Source organism: Seriola dumerili, unplaced genomic scaffold (genome assembly GCF_002260705.1).
Source record: "Seriola dumerili isolate Sdu_G_001 unplaced genomic scaffold, Sdu_1.0 BDQW01000138.1, whole genome shotgun sequence".
In the NCBI taxonomy this organism is placed as follows: domain Eukaryota; kingdom Metazoa; phylum Chordata; class Actinopteri; order Carangiformes; family Carangidae; genus Seriola; species Seriola dumerili.
The window spans coordinates 4,057,230-4,076,358 of record NW_019174393.1 but is presented as its reverse complement, the minus strand read 5'-3'; the positions used below and the strand labels follow the sequence as shown (position 1 = coordinate 4,076,358).

General features: G+C 41.4%; 1 protein-coding gene across 2 annotated transcripts in view; it reads left to right on the top strand.

The window, feature by feature from the left end:
- lin7a (lin-7 homolog A, crumbs cell polarity complex component) overlaps window positions 1-19,129 on the top strand; it is a 43,454-nt gene that overhangs the window by 14,703 nt on the left and 9,622 nt on the right. For both annotated transcript variants that reach the window (XM_022749756.1, XM_022749755.1), the window contains exon 3: window positions 7,485-7,556. In XM_022749756.1, the coding sequence (XP_022605477.1) occupies window positions 7,485-7,556 (72 nt within the window). The remainder of the gene's footprint in view (window positions 1-7,484; window positions 7,557-19,129) is intronic.

Here is a 19,129-nt window from a genome sequence, read left to right as displayed (position 1 = left end):
TGGAGGAATTACGGCAATAACAAAACCAGAGACCGTACCTTTAAGTCAATGTTGTGTTACATCAATCAACAAATGACTGTTGCTTATTAAGAATGTCACAGATTATTGCGCTGCCTTATTACTGCTGGAGCTGAACACCAACACACACACACACACACAGTGAATTTTTGACAGCATGAAAAATTCACAGAGCATTGAAACGATCAGGGGCCCAGAAAACATTATGAGCATTTCATTAACTTGAAAGTTTTATAAGCTGGTTACACTGAATTTTAATTAAGCAAATCACTGTTAGAGATTGGTTTTAATCACATTTTACAGGGACGGAATAACGTGCGAATCATAAACAGGGGTTCTTGTTTTCCTCCTCTTGTTGAAATGCTTTCATTCACACGCACGCAAAACAGCCACCCACTGATCCATCATCTTAACACCATTCATCAGGAGGACGGGGGGGGGGGGGTTTCAACGCAAACAAGAGTATATCACTCTACAAGACACCAATACACAGGCTGATAACAACAGATCTTGTATATTTAGTGTCCTGTCTGTTGTGATATACTGTAGTATAACCCAGTGACATGTATTCGTTAAGCAAACAGGACGTTGAAGAGCAGGGAAACAGATGACAGATGCCACGACGGCCTCCATGCTGCAAGTTAATTGTAAACAAAGTGAATGTGTAATTCGCCCTGGAATGAAACCAGACAATTAGAGGACTTGATCAGTATGTCGGCGAGAAGCTCCACTTTATTTTGTAGAGGGGGCTGTGTGGTAAATTAAAGGGAGAGATTTTTTACTGCTGCAAAGCACAAAATAACCATTACATGTTTCGAATAATTGGTCTGGATCATCATCATTATCATTCCTGCGGCTGGAACAGAACTCAATCTTTAAGCCAAGTTTCTGGTTAACTTAAATATTTACAGGGGGGTAAAAACAATAATGAAGAAGGTCTTACAAAATCTTTTTCATAATTATAAACACTGCTTCAAAATTGGCTCGTATTAGGATTTAGCTATAACAGAAGGTCTTTATATTGTGATAGGGAGAAGGTTGGGATGAGTGAAACTGAAAGTGTTAGTGCATTCTTGTGTTTTAAGCCAGCGTTTACTTTTTCAGTGTTTAACTGACACGTGCTTTGAGTTGCCTGAACATAGCTATGAAAATGTTAATAATGTTGCAGTTGCCCTTTGGATATCGGTGCGGGAACAAATGAAATATGCTGATAGTGAAGTGTGCATGTCCATTATAAATGTCTCTTTGTGACAAGGGGGCAACAGAGAACCAATGAGGCCAAACCACTGAACCATTGAACCACAGAATGATTGATGGAAACTGTCTGAAAAATCGTGATACTGTGTCAAACAGAAACTGTATCACCAAAGAGGATAACAGCCAGAACCTGAAGCTCTATGACAGGTTGATATAGAGTATACTATACAGCGTAGAGAGCTATTTCACATCACACATCATTTCATTTCCTTTATGTGGTAATTGAGTTATTTTTAAGTAAGGCTGTAAAGTAACTGAGTATATTTACTCAAGTGTTGTACTTAACTTAAGTACAATAAGTAGTAAATCTATAAATTATTTATATAATTAAATAATCTTTTCAGCAGAATTTTAACAAATTATACGATTTATTTAATACATTTAGGGCCAAATTAATTATGTCTACTCATAAGGGAAAGTTTTCCAACACTAGCAATGGCACCAGTCCAAGTGAAAAACCCCTGACATCATACAAAGTGACAGAGAGGAAGAAAGGACTAGTCTTCTCCTCTCATGGGGTCCAGCTGTGCTCTGGACCTGCTCAGGGATGCCTGGCACATCCTGGCACCAACTGCACGCCTGGCAACGGGCTGACTGATCTCAGTGCCAGTCACTGGAGTGCAATGACAGTGGTTCTCAAAAACCTCTGAGAAGGGCCTCAGCAGCAGCAGCAGCAGCAGCAGCAGCAGCTGTTGCCCTTTGCCAAGAGGCAAAGATGCAGACCACTTCACCCACAAAGAGCTGGCTAAACACAGTCACCAGGGAAACCATCAGTGATGCTCTGAGATTAGTGAGCCGCAGTGAAGGAGACTATGGTATAGTGGATTACAGGTTTGTGAAACCGATGATACGACAGCTTCTATGTGTGGTGCTGAGACAGCTGCAAGAGAGGTTGTAAGTGCTGGCTACTGCGTACTGTAGCTTATTACTGTTATTATGCAGAACATTAAAGGAGCCGCTGTAGTGGAATATCACGGTTCTCAACAGCTGCGTCCTCGATTGTACTGTTTGCATTGGAAACAATTAAGAGACTGAGAGTGAAGGGGGATCTCAGTGGGAAAGCAGCAGTTTGATGGCCTGATGTGGAAATCTGCTTGAATGTGTTTGTTTGTGACAAGAGAAAGCGTTTACAAACCGCAGGGTTGACTTTCCTACCAGATGATCTGCTCCTCTCACACATGGCATCCCGATACATCTCAGCCTCTGAACACGTACAAAAAGAAATGTTTTCAGCTTCGTCGTCACTTTGAAGAACCACAGTTGTGTTTTTGTCAATTTCAGCCCATTTACTTAAAACCTTCTCAGTGTATGTTTTTGTTTTTGCTGCTGGGAGCTCCAAGTTTTGAAACTTCTTCTGGACATCTTCTGTCAAACACAAATCAGCAAATACCAATTGACCAATCAGAACGCGGCTACAAACCGACCAATCAGAATAACTCTGCAAATACGCTAAAAATTCGATTTTGGTGGTCAAAGGTCAAAGGTTAAGGTCAGCGTGACCACACAAAGTACATTTTTAGCTGTAACTCAAGAATTCACACAGCAATTGTGACAAAGTTTCACACAAAAGGCAAATATTTGATTTGAGTGGCTGAGTCATACAACTGCGAGGCGGTAATTCTAGTTTGTTGCTGTTGTTTGTTTTTTTGTTTTTTTATAAAACATTATAACTTGAATGTGAACACCGTGCAGCGTGGCACCTCTCACCTGTCGAGCTTCCCACCAACACATGAACGCACCATCTCTGGAAGCATAAAAATCAGCACTTTCAACAACGAGAATTACCACAAAACGATAACACAACTTTGACAAGAAATGTTCACTGTGATGGAAGACATTTTATTTTCAAAACATAATGGCAGTAATCTGAATCCACTTATCCTTGCCTGGAAGAAGCCCAGAAAAGTACTATACTGCATGCTTTGTAGTAAAAGACACTGGTAATGTGCTTTAACAGAAAGTATTCTTCCATTTTTTCCACTTGGTGCTACATAATTACATACTATTTCATTTTGACCACACTCACATCTCTTTCCTAAATGTCTTCCATCAATATTAACTAGTCTCAAGTTAAAAGAGCCATAAAGCACAGGTTAAACTCTAAATCCATCCTTCCTGTTGTTCATTTTGATCACACTCACTTGTATGACTTTTCATTATTGCAGATGACCTTTCTCTCTAGTCCAGGCCTTTTGTAATCTGTGATATGATTCCTCCCCTTACACACATATGGGATGTAGCTCATTTCACAGTCCGGTGGGCCGACGCAGGGCCAGACGAGGTGGACATACTAATCTTGTCTATAGAGTAAGAAGTCTACTGTAAGTCTGGCTCCAACCCTGAGCCCCAACCCCCACCCCCGAGTCTATGTCAATAAAATTCACAGAACACGAATCAGCCTTGTTAAGGACGACAGGCCGGCTGTCAATATGAAGAATGGACGGCAGCGAAAAAACGGCCTGTTCAGCAGTGTTGGGCCAAATGACAAAGAGAGACAGAGTTTGATGAGCTGGTTGTCTTTTCCCCCCGCCACGTTCATCAGTGATGAGGGGAGGGGGTGAGAATCTTTGTGTCTCTGCGTTAGTCTCACTGCATCAGCCTGAAAGAGTTGTCAGGGTCAATCAGCCTTGCAAATGGGAAAGGAAGGACACAAGACGAGATGACTGGGAGAGCTAACCAGCTGGAAATGATGGAGAGTGGGAATTCGCAGTATATTGGGTTAGAGACTCCCACTTGACGAACACGGGACGCTCAGAAAGCAGGCCAGGGCGATCGCATCTTTCATCAGCTCTAACATTGCAGTTGATTTTCCACTTCAGTAGAGATTTTCAATCAACATAATAGACTATGTTTTTGTTTTTTTTAATAAAAGCAAAAGCAAGCAAGGACAGAGGATTTGTGTTGATTCCGTCCCGTTGCCTCCGCCTCCCACATCATATTAAGTTAAAGGATGAAAGGTGCATTAAGTTAGTACGTGCAGGTTCAGTATTTTCCCTCCGTCGAGAGGGGAAGTGCATTGTTAAGTTCTGCGCTGGCTTTCATCCTTTTCCAAAAACATCAACCAGGCCAAGACCTCTCTTTTACCCCTCCCCCTCCCTCTCCATCTCTTCTGACTCAGTAGAAGAATCAGGGAAGCCATGGTTACAAGCAGCATTGTCACGTCAGTTTGCCCCGCAAGCGTCTCTCTCTCTCTCTCTCTCTCTCTCTCTCTCTCTCTATTCTCCCGCTCTGTGGCGTCCTCGTCGCAGGTGCCAGTGCCAGTAACCTACCAGGAGGAGTGTGTGTTCGTGTTCACCAGGATTTGTCTTTGGTGAAAGAGGCAGGAGGGTTTTAGGGAAAGGATGCAAGGACGTCTGGCAAAAAGAAAGGCAGAAGGGTGAATTTAAAAGATGCCTGCAGGACAACCGGCCCTTTTTAGAGCAAAGTGCAGCCACCATAAGACAAGACTGACATTCAAAAGCACACAGCTATTTGTTCCATGTTATGGCTTATTCAGGGCAAAGCATTCAGGGGTAAAAATGAAGAGAGAGAGATATTAAATGTGCGTCTTTTGACTACCATCAGACATTTTTCGATAAATAATAATTTTCTTATGAAGAAAAAAAAAAAGAAAAAAAGAAAATTAAATCTGTCTAATAAACTCGAAAATACTGTAAATAAAAGAATTTTAAAGCTTTTTTTGAAATGAAAAACAATCTCTGTCCAGACGAGCGTTTTAGCTCCGTAGAAGCATGAAAACGCGTGTCACATGATCATTCACATACACTACATGTAGCGGTGTAAACAGGAGGCAGATTGTCTACTCCTTAGTTGATTGCTTAGTTGCAGAAAATACTACGAACGAGGAACAATAATGAGGAATAATAATACTTTAAGCAGCGACGGTTGAAGGGACGTCACTTCCTGCCACTGCAATTCAGTGGCAGGTCCAGTAGACAGGAGGATGACATCATCACGTCATGTCGTAGCTGTCCCTTTCAACTGCCGTGACTTCTGCAGGTAGCTGCTAGCAAAGAGAACAACGTCAGTAACGCCTGTAATTCGTTACCCATGTTGCATTCACCACTGGCCGCTGTGGCTGATGCCGTTTGTTTTCTTCCGGAAAAGGTCACGACGAATCAGTGAAGGGTAGGTCGTGATTGATCACACCCAATCAGGAAGTGAATGTGAGTGTGTGTGTGTCATCTTTTCCAAAAGGTCCAACCCAAGCCTCTGAGTTTTCAAACTATAATGGGGCCAGCAGCATTTCCAAAAATCTCTGTTTTGAGGGCTTGAAAACTCGCCAGGTGTTAATGTGGCAAAAGTGATGTGTTTTTAAACCGAATACATATTAATGTGGATGTAGCCTGTGACACTGTTGTCATGTTTGACAGGAACCATTACTAAACATTTGCATAACACAGACCAGTGTTTGATGACCCGTAAGCCATTACTTTAACAGGCGTCTAAAGCCAGCATTGTTATAGATTCCATGTCTGAGAAGTGCTAAGTGGTAGAGACAGTTGCAGTCAGAATAAATAGGTGTAATTAGCAGTTGCAGTGGTGGTTTAGAAAAAGGAAAAGGGGAGGCACTCTGCAGACAGACAGTGGCAAGGAAAACCTTTCACAGCATTTATAAAGCTGTGCACAGCCTCAAAAAGTGCAAAGGTGGAAGAAGTCCTTGGGAAAAGGTATCATTTGGGAGTTGAATGCGTGTGTGTGTCTGGACTGCAAGTTCCTTTTCTCCACATGCATCAGTGGTGCAAATCTTGAAAAATGCATTGCAGGGTGAAATGTGGAGGTACAATCTCAAAAGCTATTCTTTTTTAAATTCACAAGCAAACAACACAACACAAACTCAGGGATATTTCCCCCCCCCTCCTCCCCACTCTGAGATGTCTACATACGAATGTCTCAGGGTTTCTATCCCATAAGTATACATCCTTTTGATGATTCAGAGCAGCGAGGCCTTTACAATGTTGTAATGCGGTACGTGAAAGCTACCAGGCGTGTTCGCTTCCAGGCAAGCTGCCACGCTTTGATGAGAGATATCATCTAGTCAGTGGAAACAGATGATTAAAATTCATTTCGAGGGGCCACAATAATATGTCATAGATGGCAGTTCTGAGCTTGTTTTGCACCGACTTTCCCGTAATAATGTACAGTATCATTAGTCTGATTAAAATTTGATTGCTCGCTTGCCGCAATTAACCGCAACTGCCACGAATGTAGGACTAAAAACGAGTGGATGTGCTTGTGCTTGGAAAAGCTGTCCACTGAAATCATGTGATCGTTGCTGTAATTTATGTGTTTCATCAAGTCAGTTGCACCAGCTCAGCAAAAACATTACCTCTGGAGAGTATTTTTTATTTTTTTTTGCAATCAGCCCATACATCTCAATCATTTAAAGCTCCATCTCCATCCTCCTATTGCGCTGTTCATTATCTGGTTCCAGCACTGGAGGGATGTGACTGATTTTAAAGTCTTAACAGCTACAGTTCAGAGTGGTTTGGTGGATATATACTTTATTTGAACAGCTACAAGTACAGAAAAGTTACAGTATATTGAACATACATCCTCAACACTGTCCCTGTGCTCTTCTCATTTATTCTTTGAGCAAGTTCAGTTGTAAGGTGTCTTTACAAGACACGTCTTAACTGGAAAGGTCAGCTGTCCGCATTGATTATGTCTGCCTCAGAGAATAGGCAGAAAACCTTGTTTTTCACCCAACTGGACATACAGCAACCCATGTCTTGGCACCAAGCAGTAATGTTCTGGAGACTTTCTGTGCTGTTTATAAAGTCAGGATCAAACTATGCCTCTGTTTCCTGTGCTAAGAGATAAGATTTTTTTTATTTTGTTCAGCTAAATTATGTTAAGAGTAACATTATATATTTTTCACAACCGGCTTCTTTGCACCCTCCTTTCCTACAAGTACATGTATTGGCAAAATAATAACATTTACATATTATTTGCATTTGTAAGATAAATTTAAGCAGACCCTTCACGAATAGTTCTTTTGGGTTGTACCAGCCTACAATAACTCATGACGTGCGTCCTGTGTGTTTTCCCATCAGTCGGCCTGTTAATGCGTCTGCACCAGCTGTGAAGGAACACCATTATTTGACTATGGAAATGAACGGTTTGAGCTCAGATTCAGGGGTGGGTGATTTCAGATCTCCACCATGTGAAACATAATTATAATACCTGCCTCCATTCATTTCTTTCAGGTGTACCAGTACATGCATGAAACAATTACAGTGAATGGCTGTCCAGAGTACCAGGCGAGGGCCACAGCTAAGGTAAGAGCTGCCTTTGAAGTCAGGCTCTAAAGGAATTACTTTAAAAACATAAAATGTGACGAGTGAAAACTGTAACTAATGAGTGGGGAACTATCTGTTACTCACATTACCCCATGATATTGTTCTCATCTATTCTGTAGGCCAGAGCAGAATGAAATTTGCAAAGTATGTTCTACTTTGCTAATGGCCCTCATTAAGAGTCTGTCTGTGTAAGCAATAACAAGTGAGAGTGCCAATTTTCTAGGAATGAGTAAAAGGCTGAAAGCCAATTTTCACATGCTAAAGCACGACCTCAATTGTATTTTTTGATGTTATACCACAGTTTCAGTATCGATTGTTATGATCAGCTGTAACAGATATGACATGAAAAGCATATTGAAAGAGTAGTACTTGAGCTTATTCACACAGGATGTCCCTGCTTAACTGCATATGTGAGACGTTACTCCCAAATAACTCCGCTAAATTACATGAATGATTTCAAATTCATGTCTCTGACAACAAGCTAACACATTCGTCAGCCCACTGGATTAGCTAATGTAGCTAATGGTATAGGAAAATGGAGGTCCACTGGAAAACCAGTCATTGTACTTTCTTAGAAGTTAAATACTTCTCTAGCGTGAATTTAGGCTAAATCCATAGCGACCCCAATTCTCACACATGTAAACACACTTTTTCGTGGGCAGCTAGTTGGGTTAGCTGGCAGGTTTTCCCCCTATGCAGGTAGCTACAGAAGCTAATAGGGGCTAATTCCTATGTTTACTTTTAGTCTGACTCAGAGACAAATGTTTTTAAAGATTTATATACAATTAGAGTTTGTTTGGAAAGCTCTGCCCCAGTGCATTTCTTGAGTCTTTAAAATGGACGTAGCAAGTGCAAAGTCTGCATGACCTGAATTCACAAGTATAAGACCCAGGTTGAGGTTGAGATTTAGCAGAATGAATATACCAGAAGATACCAGCTCTGTTATGACTAGTCTCAGAGGATGAAGAGGTTTTATTGAGAGGTCATACAACCTCACATGGATTCTTTGATTCAAGGTACATGCACTTTTAGAAGGTTTTAAGTTTAAGTTGTAGTCAACTTGTAATCAATACTGGTATCAAAAGCAGACTGACAGTATGTCACAACACTGAATGAGCTAAAAGTTTAACGGCCTATAAATTCCCAACTCCTCACACTTCACCAAAACTGTCTTCAGTAACTAAATATCTTTGTAAATCTGTCTTCAACTCTACATAATGTTCTCCTGAATCATCAGATTAGCAGACACCAGATATCCATCTAGTATTTATTTTGTTTTACTCAGAACCATGACACATATTTAGTTTGTTGTCAAACTGGATGAAAAATAATATAATGATAAAAGTGCATATTTGTTTTGCTGTCATCATGTCAGACAGGCTCATTGTAGCAGACTGATTTCTTTATTTTGCTCTCAAAGTTTTTAGTGTACAGTCAAATCAAAACAAGATATTTTTTCATATTCACATTAGAGACTGATTTTTCCCAATTCCCTGCCCATAACAGATTTCCTAAATACATTACATCTCTTCCTGGGTCTAACTTATAAAAGATGCCAATCACTGAAAAGGTTCACCTAATTTTTTTAGATAGATTTGTTGTTGCCTGCTGTTTAGAAAAAAATCTAATCCATGTCACAGTTGCACAAGATCAGAACTGAGACATCACCAGGTGTGGAGTGAATGAAGAATGAATGAAATAAGCTAATTCCGGTGTACAAAAGAGATGAGCTTTTAATCAGTACCTCATCTGCAAGAGACACAGGCCTTTATGAAAGAAAACAAAGAGGGAAAGCTTGTCTGATTTCATGTGAAGAGGAGGGTGAGATGCAGGGAGGAGAAAAGATGAGAGCACCTCTCCGTCCTTCAGTGGTTCCGTGTCCAGCTGGGTCCACTCCTCTTCAGTACATCACAAGGAGTGGGTGGAGGGTGTGAATAAAAGAGGATGACAAAACACAGAAAAAAGTGCGTCTTTGTATGTGCATGCAGAGAGATTGTGCAAGGCTTCGAATCGTGAGCGCCGCTGATCCGCTCTTTCCTCTTTAGTCGGCTCCACCAACACTCTCTGCCTTGAGCACAAAACTGCAGAGGCTAGTGAATTGCAACTGAACACCTGATTAAAGGAATAGTTCAACGCTTGTGATAAACATACTTATTTGCTTTCTTGGTGAAAACTGCTGAGAAGACTGATACCACTCATATATCTGTGCTTTAATCGAGCCAGATTAAGGAGGCGATTATCTTAAATTAGCATAAAGACTGGGAGCAGTGGGAAAACAGTTTGCCTGGCTCTCTCCAAAGTAAAAAAAAAATACACCTCCAAGCACCTAAAGCTCACTAATTAACAAGTTATATCTCATTTGTTTAGTCTAATATTTCTTTTAATCTTTTTTCTTTGTATAGTTGCCCAAAATAGGCTCTGCATTTCCCATAAACTCGACCTCTTTACGTTAGTCTGTGTACAGCTAAACAAGATATCATGTGTTAATTAATGAGCTTCCCAGGCGCTTTTAGATGCATTTTTTTTTAAAACGTTGGAGAGAGCCATGCTGTTTCATCCTGCTTCTAGTAACTACTTAAGCTAGGCTAATCACCTACTTAATGCACAGACACCGACGCAGTCTTTTCATCTAAAATAAGAGAAAAACATTCCACAAGGTTGTTGTTTTTATGTTTGTGTACAGATTAAACAAACCAGATATAATGTGTTCATTAGTGAGTTTTAGAGGTGCTGGTAAATGCATATTTCAACTTTGGAGAGAGTCAGGCTAGCTGTTTCATCCTGCTACTAGTAGCTATTTAAGCTAGGCTAGTCACCTACTTAATGCACAGAAAGTGATGAAGTCTTTTCACTTTTCATCTAAAATAAGAGAAAAACATTCCACAAGGTTGTTGTTGTTTTTATCTTTGTGTTTGTGTGACCACAGGTGTATATCTTAACAGTTGTTTTCCCCCTGTTTTCTCTATAGTAAGCGGAGCAAATCGCCTGCTGGCTGTAGCTCTATGCTTAATGCACAGACATGACAGTGGTATCTAACTCAAAAAAAAAAAGAAGTATACAATATTTCCCCAAGATGTTGAACTATTCCTTTGAACAGGATGCACAAAATATGTGTTTTTTTGTAAAGAAACACTGGCTTTCGTATTGTTGATTTTCCAATTGCACATTTGTTGCTACATTTGGAATATCTCCTGTTATTTGTCAAGTGGCTAGCATTGTCTGATCTGAGGAAAAATATAAAATCTTTATTAATGACTACAGTATAATAAGTTCACTCTATAAAGAAAACTGTGAAAGTTAAGCTGGAAAAAAAAAAGAAGTGTAAATTTTTTTCAGAGCCTTTCAAGAGCCTGAAGCAACCATGAAGACATTGATTTAGCAGCTTTAAACTCACCCTACTTTTTATTCTTGTCTTTGCCCCAAACTTTGAGAATTTACTGCTCTTTAAATCTGTATTAAAATTGCCACTCCACTGGCAATTAAGCACACAGCTAATGGCCCTGAGCTGGAGTAGCTGTAGGGGCTCTCTCAATTGGGAGGGCTGGATCTCTCCCTAAAAGTTTTTTACTCTCTCTCGAGAGAGAGAATAGTCTTCTTAAGCCAAGCTACAGTGCAATTGCAATCGATGCATATCACACATATAGTCTTGAAAAGAAAAGAGATGAATACTGTAGCAGTGGTATTGAAAGTGAAGTCTATAAGCTGCAGAGTAATAATGATGAAAATTATGTGAGATATACTGATGATGCTCCCGTTCACCTGCCTCTCCAGTGCTTTTAGTTTAGTTTGAGTCGGTAAATCCTCATGACAGTCAAGATTGTGTTTCACCTGAACAACTCGATTCTCTTTGATTGCTTCATTAATTAAATCAACTACTGCCTCTAATCCCTGGCCTGAGGCCCTATTACTGATCTTAATAGAGACAGGGGACTATCAGCGGCTGCACACGAGAAAAAAAAAAAAAGAAAAAGAAAAATGGAAGCAATGATCCGAGTGACTTTGGAATATGTTAAGTCATGCTTATACAGTTGTAGTGTGTCTACCAAGGAAGTATCCCTCTAACAAGCTTTTCAATTTTAAAATGCCTCCTGTGTTTGAGGGGCGCCGGCCCATCTGCCAGATTGTTTTTTGTTCCCCAAAAAAACCAAGATAAAGTTGTGAAGGTCAATGTGCTGTGAGGCCTGGAGGCGACGGTATGCATGCTGAGGAGCTGCTTTTATGCTTCTCCAGTGAGACGGGGAGGGAGGAAGGGAGGAGCCGAGAAAGAAAGGAGAAGGACAGAGAGGCGAGGGAAAAGGAGGAAGAGGGGGAAGTTGACAGAGTAACAAGAACAAGATTAAAAGGGGGCAGCGGGAGAAGATAGAATGGGCAAAACAGTTTTGAGCAGAATGCATTGTGGTTATGAAGATGCATATGAATATGGGAAGAGAGAGAAGGACGAAGGAGACGGGGTAGCTCCTGGAGGGAGCATCAAAGACCTCAAAGTGCCAAGCTCTCGAATGCTGCTGGGGAATTTTGGATACACATCTGCAAAAGCTTCTGACAGAACCCCCTTTTCTTTTTTTTTTATGCTCCCTTTTCCCAAATCTAACTCACATATCATAATTGACGCCGACATGACAGCGAAGCACCTGTGGCAGTGCATCTGTGGGATCAGTGAGCCACGGGGCGTGCGTCTCTTTCTCTGTTCGCCTGCCATTAGCTTTCCTGGGCCTGTTGCTACACAAGCCTGGGGTGCTTTGTGCTGAATGTACAAGGAGCAAGGACTTTGGCTAGCGTTCAAGAGAAACCCACAGCAGCCAGAAACTTTCAACCAGCTGGTAGAGACGCAGAGGGGTTGAAAGTTGTCTGGCTACTCCCCCAGCATAAACTTTTGGATGTGTTAATCCATCGCACTTAGAAAGCCAGAGAACTTCTCGTTTGGAATCTAAATCCCTGCCCTGCCTAAATCCTCCGCTTTGTTAAGGCCATCCTTGCTGAAATGAGAAGGTGCCGCAGAGGTTCAGATTTCTATCCACCTTTAAAACACTGTGTAATTGTAATTGAAATGAGCTTCCTCCTTTGCACTAGAGTGTAATAATAACTGCAGACTACACGCTGTGTAGTCAGGGGCTGCATCCTTTGGAGGACGTGGTCCACCAAGATGTGGCCTTTTCGTAGCCGTCATTGGACCAAGAAGGCCAAACCGAACGGAGACGGGTCTGGCACTACGGAAGATTTTCACCGTGCGTCCAGCTGTGCCCGCTTATCGCTGCTGCCTATAGTAAGCCTTGATTCCTCTAAGGCTGCCGTTGAGTCCTTCATAATAGGGACAGCTCTAGTCACGGCCGCTGTGACGCAGTCGGTGTTACAAATGCAACCTCTGACAGGATGGCGCCCCAGAATTGGGACACAGCTTACAGATTTATCAAAGTCATGGCAAGAAGCAGTGTAGTTCATTAGCTCACTCAGCATTCAAACCTACTGTGTTCAAAAACAATGCGTCTTATAAATGTATTTTTTTGTATCGTAGTTACTGCCAGAGTGATTGATTCCTCTTTGCTGTCTCCCTTCAGGCCACAGTGGCGGCCTTCGCAGCCAGCGAGGGTCACTCTCACTCCGCGGGTGGTGGAGCTACCAAGACGGAGGAAGGCTTGGGCTTCAAACGTGATGGGCGGCAAAGAACAGAATCGCCCATCTACATCTCCGCATCATTCCCGGAAGGCGTGGCTGAGAGGCACGGCGGCCTAAAGCGAGGGGACCAGTCCTGTCGTCAACGGCGTGGTAGGTCCAACCAGACTTCACATTTAATGAAATGTTTGAAGAAAGGCTCGATTATATGGATGGAGGCAGAGCGTAGATAAACTTTCTGGTTTTCCCTAAAAAAAAAAAAAAAAAAGAAAAAGTTTTATGTCCTCAAGTGAAATATTTTTTAGAAGCTTTTTTTTGACGGTTGAGTCAACAATCAGGAGAGCTATCTGAGATCAAAGTGCTGCATGTCTTGTGTAGAGAGCAGAAACTCTTCTTCATCCACTGGAGAGATGAGAGAGAGAGACTGTGCATTTTCAACTGATATCACTATTGAAAATGGAGCCAAATATCTTTTTTTCTTTTTTTCTTTCAGAGGGATACTATTTTTAAACATATAATTCAAATCAGCTTTCCTTTAAAAATTCCAACTTCTTTTAACCCCCCCCCCCTGCAGAGCGTGGAGGGAGAGCATCACGAGAAGGCGGTGGAGCTGCTGAAGGCCGGCCAAGAACAGTGTGAAGCTGGTGTTTCGCTACACACCCACAAGTGTTGGAGGAGATGGAGGTCGCTTCGAGAAGCTCGCACGGCCCGGCGGCGCCAGCAGCGCAGCTCCTCATGCACGCAGCAGCAACAGCGAACCTGTCCTCTCCGAGAACCACATGTCGTAGGTGAGGGCGCTTCATTGCTTTAAGGGTGGAGGGGGAGGGGTGGGGGGTGGGGGGATGAGCTGCGCGACCAGGAGCACGAGGTAAAACACGTGTGTAGGTGTTAGCCTTGAAGTCACAACAGAAAGTTTTGTGTTTATTCAAGTTGATGAAGCATATATGCATGATGCTTTGAAGCTTCCACCTGCTCTATATTCATACGTTTATGTTGTTTACACCGCTGTCTGTCACTCAACCATATTTTTTATCTCCATTTTCCACGGAGAGTCCAGAGTTCAAACAGAAAACCTTCAAACCACTTCATATCTGCTCCTTTTAAAGAAATATGTGGCATTTTTGGAAATAGGAGAGGAAAAAGCTGAACAAACACAAACTGAAATGTAAAACAACCTGTTACAGCGCGTGATTTCTGTAAAATCTTGAATGCAAACCAAGCCAGCTGTTTCCCACCTTCCAGTCTTTATCTAAGCTAAACTAGCCATCTTCAGGCCTGTGACATAAGTTTTGTGGTGTATTTTCTCTTAAATGTTGAGCAATTTTTTTAACCTCCATTATTCCAACACCGCTGTCCTCCTGGACATTAGACTTATTAAACAATAATTTTGCAACAACATTAGTGAAATAAAGATACGGTGTTATTCATTGATTTGGTACATTGCAAAGATGTTGCTTCTGAACATAAAAGTAAATATATTCACACAGCATATTTGTTTTCCTACCAGAATATCTGATCAATGCAGCGTTTTTGTAGTGACTACAGCATTATCAGTCTGTTTGGTGTTGATGGTTATGTGTAGGCACTCCACAGCACTTTGTGTAAATGCACCAGACCAAACCTAATCAGGAGTTAAATAATATGAATGTACTTTCTAGCAAACTGGGTTGCCATATTAACACACCCAATTAAAGATAATTACTCATGGTCAATTAGAAGAAAGGTTTATTTTCATTTAATCAGCAGACTTTTCTACTATCAAAAATCACTGTGAAGCCCAGAATGCTCTCATGGCTTAATGCTTTATTTTAGCCCACAGTGCCAGTCTGTGTAGCCGTCTAAGGTCAAATGGAGATGAGCACAGATTATCTTTTTCTTCTTCTTCTCTTTTTTTTTTTTTATGTAGAGACGAGAGTTTTGGATTAGAAGTATAATAGACTATTTTTGGCTTGGCTGAATGGAATAGAATAAAGAGCGAATAAGTAGGGTGCAGATATCCACATACAGATTCACCGTTTTTATCATTTCCCTCATGAGTATGTACTAACAGCTCCGGCTGAGACCTGCAGTCAGAAAATCGGCTGGCTGAATTATTAGTGTCTTCAGAAACCTGACTTACAATTTATGGAATTTATTTTACTTATTTTATTCCTTTTTTTATTATGAATTATATCAAATTATTTTATTTTAGGGTCAATTTTTGCCTCTATTAATTATGAAGCATTGTGTAAATTTGTTCTGAAGTTGTGTTATATAAATAATATGAATGAAGGAAGGCAAGGAACAATAGATTGGAGATTCGCATTTACATTCCGGGTACGAAAGCTCTGAAACCTCAGAGGTATATTTTGGCAAACTCAGCGTCGGGTTTATCGATCTTTGGCAAACTTTACCACCTCTGCTGTTGTTCTGCCAGTGATTCTGTTTGTAAGGGCTGTAATTTATTGAAGCTTAAACCGATTACATCTGTGGTTCATGCTCTGGCAGGTACGTGGATAAGCAGATGCAGCCCGCGGTGTCGTTACGTGGAAGCTTGCAGCTGAACGGAGGGTCCACGTGCCTCCGCTCGAGACAATATTTTTACATTTCAAGTCCAAATTTAAGAAAAGCCCAGCGCTGCCTGTCAAACTAAAAACAAACTCGCACTTTTAAACTGAAAATAGCAAAAACTTGAAAGAGAGGAGAAAACTTTTTTTAGTACATTCACAACCATGAAGTTAAATCAATCATGCTTCGCCTAATTCTGCCCAGACTTTTAAACTCTGTTTAAGCGTCTCCCTGAGTACTGGAGGCGGGCATGTGTCCAAGCATCTCTGTGGCACTGCCCGTTTGAAATGCTAAATCCCCCAAGCAATATCTTCTTGTCTTGCACTTGGCACGGCGCAGCTTTGGAGGTATTGGGAGCTTGTAACAGTGTGTTGCGGTGGAGAGCTCCAAGACAGAACTGAAGCAGGGATCATGTTTTTATTCAATGCCGGTATCGCAGAGATTTGGTTTGGCGGGCCAGTAGGCCGCCGACCAAGTGGACACACACAAGCAGACATGAGTGCAACATAAGCCACTGGTTTGTGATGGTATTCATTCTCTCCTCACTGTCTCTGCCAGTTGTCTTGACTTGCCACTCTTTCCTCCTCCACACAACAGTTCCGTTCCACATTTATTAATAGTTTGCCAAAAGATTGAAAGATAGATGAATATCTAACAACGGCTTCATTCATTTTAAATATAGCATGTTAACATATATATACACACAAGTTTGTTAACTGTTTCTGATTGTGTTGTTATTTCAGGCAAGATAGACCTGCCTGAAAATATAAAGCTGCAGGAAACACCTCCATAATTTATGTGCAACATTTAGTGGCTCTAAACCAGATCAGCCAGACGAACATCAAACAATCGATGATTTCAAAATGAGTTTAGAGCCGACATAAAAGGGTTTTGGTTTTCCATTAAAAGGTCTGCCTCTGTAGTCACCCCATTATCTTAGAGCCTGAGTAGTGGATATATTAAACTGCATTGTGTTGCATGATGGTTTTAACCAGGTTGTCTTTCTGCTAGTTTATATGCAAGACACCGGCCAACGGCATCAGCAGAAACCTTCACAATTCACATGGTCGTCGCTTGCATATAAAAGCCGTCCATCAGCGCGCGTACAGTACACATGACAAGAATATCTCAATTGCTCCACGCTGCAAAACATGGTGTCAAACAACACTGCACTTTGCAATTGCAAGCTAATCCAGCCGTGTCTTCATACCAACATGCCTCCACAAACTTTCCTCTTACACAGAGATTTAAAGGATGTGGATAAGAAACTTCAAGTGCAGACCCAGCACCACACATTTCCGCCATGGGCAGCAACCTTTAAACCACTTTTAAAATTACTATACACAGAAGAAACACAGAAGTTAAACGAGTGAAGAGAAGCATAACCTTCTTTCAAAGACAAGGCAGAGCGAAAACAGGCAGTAAAGCGTTAGGCAGTGCAGGTCATGCTGTTGGTACAAAAACTCCCTCTTTTGACACATACATCAATTCCTGTAACATAGGAACAGTGTTAGGGAGTGTGTACCTAACATATATTTTACTCCATAAAAAATATATTAGAAAGTTTTTAAAAGGCAGAAACACAGACCTGTAGTTGTTTTAATGTGGTTAAGCTGTTTCAAAATAAAGGTCTTGCCAAAATTACATAGGATTTGACAGATAATGCCTATATATAATGCCTATTTTAAAAATTTAGGGTACACATTTGCAGCCAGGTGACTGGTGCAGAAAGTTCGCTTTTAAGATGGGATCTCCGTCACGTTTTTGAAATGCCGATTTTCTCGAGCTTGATGTTAGATTTGTGTAATGAGGGCGCCCTAATATTTACATTTCAAAGGACTGGCCTTCTTGCATTTGCTGTGACAATTTTGCTTAGCATAGCATTCCATTAAACGACGGTGCATATGAAAGCGGGAGTCTCTTCCAAAAGCCACAGGACAAGTTTGGAACATCCTGATATGCCTGCTTACAGATGGATCTGTTTTGGTATTCCATAGGGAATAAAAGGCTGAGGATGAATGAATTGAATATTCAACAAAGGATTCAAGCTCTGATCATTTAGTAAGATCATCAGGACTAGCTTGATTCCGCTTTCTTTCTTCTCTCCATCTAACAGATCCCGTTTCTAAGACTGAAAACCGCGCAGCAGCTTTTTAGGGGCAATGCTCCAGCTTGTCTCTCTCTCTCCTCTCTCTCCTCCATCTCCTCTCTCTCCCCCTCGCCTTCACTTCCTCTTTCTTTGGATCAACCTGCCGTCATAGGAAGAGAGAAAGAACAGAGAGAGAGAGAGAGAAGAGAGAGAGAGAGAGAGGAGAGAGCAAGCTAGAGCGATGTTAAGCTGGGCTGGGGTTCAGGTCTTGAAAACGGGGTGTTAGAGAAAGGGAATCAAAGCTGAGTCCTGATGATCTTACTAAATGATCAGAGCTTGGGATCCGTTTGAATAATTATCTTCAGCTTTAATTTCCCCTGAATACAACAGATGCCATCTGTGAGCATATCAGGGTTCGCCCTGTCGTTGTTTTTGGAAAGGAGCTCCGCTTTTTTTCATGCACCGTTTGATTTTTGCCGTCATAGCTGAACGAAATTTGTCATCAGGCAATGCACAGGAAGGCAGTGTCCTTGATGGTAAAATATAGTATACACATTGAACATCCAAGCTTCGAGATCGGTTCATACAACGTAGGAGATCCATCTTAAAGCGAACCTTTCTGCACCAGTCCCCTCCCCCACCTGGCTGCAAATGTGTAGCCCTAACATTTTTTTTAAATAGGGCAGTTATATATAGGCTATATTCTGTCAAATCCTATGTAGATTTGGCAGACTTTATTTTGAAGGCTACACATTAAACTTTACAGTGTTGTGGTTTTCTTTCTTTAAAACTTTCTGATATATCTTTATTGGAAGTATATATGTTTAGGTACAACTCCTACCTGTCTATGTACAAGGAATTGATGTATGTTGTCACGAGGAGTTTTTTATTATCCCAAACAGCATGACCTGCACTTGGTAGCTTTTACTTCCTTTTTCGCTCTGGCCTTGTCTGTGAGAAGGTATGCTTGCTCTTCACTCTGTTTACTTTCTGGTGTTTTCTTTCGTTGATGTTGATTTAAAGTTTGTGTTAAAGTTGCTGCATGAGGGAATGTGTGGGATGCTGGTACGCTTTGCAGTGAAGTTTTTTTACTCATTATCATTAATTCTGCTGTAAGAGGGAAAGTGTGAGGCATTGTGTTATGGAAGAGCAGCGGATTAGCTTGCAATGCAAGTGCAGTGTTGTTGGAACATGTTTTAGCCAGCGTGGAGCATTGAGTGATTCTTGGTCATTGGTGTTTTACTGTAACGGCGGGCCATGGGAGGCTTTTTTATTGGCAAGCGAGACCATGTGAACTTGTGAGGTG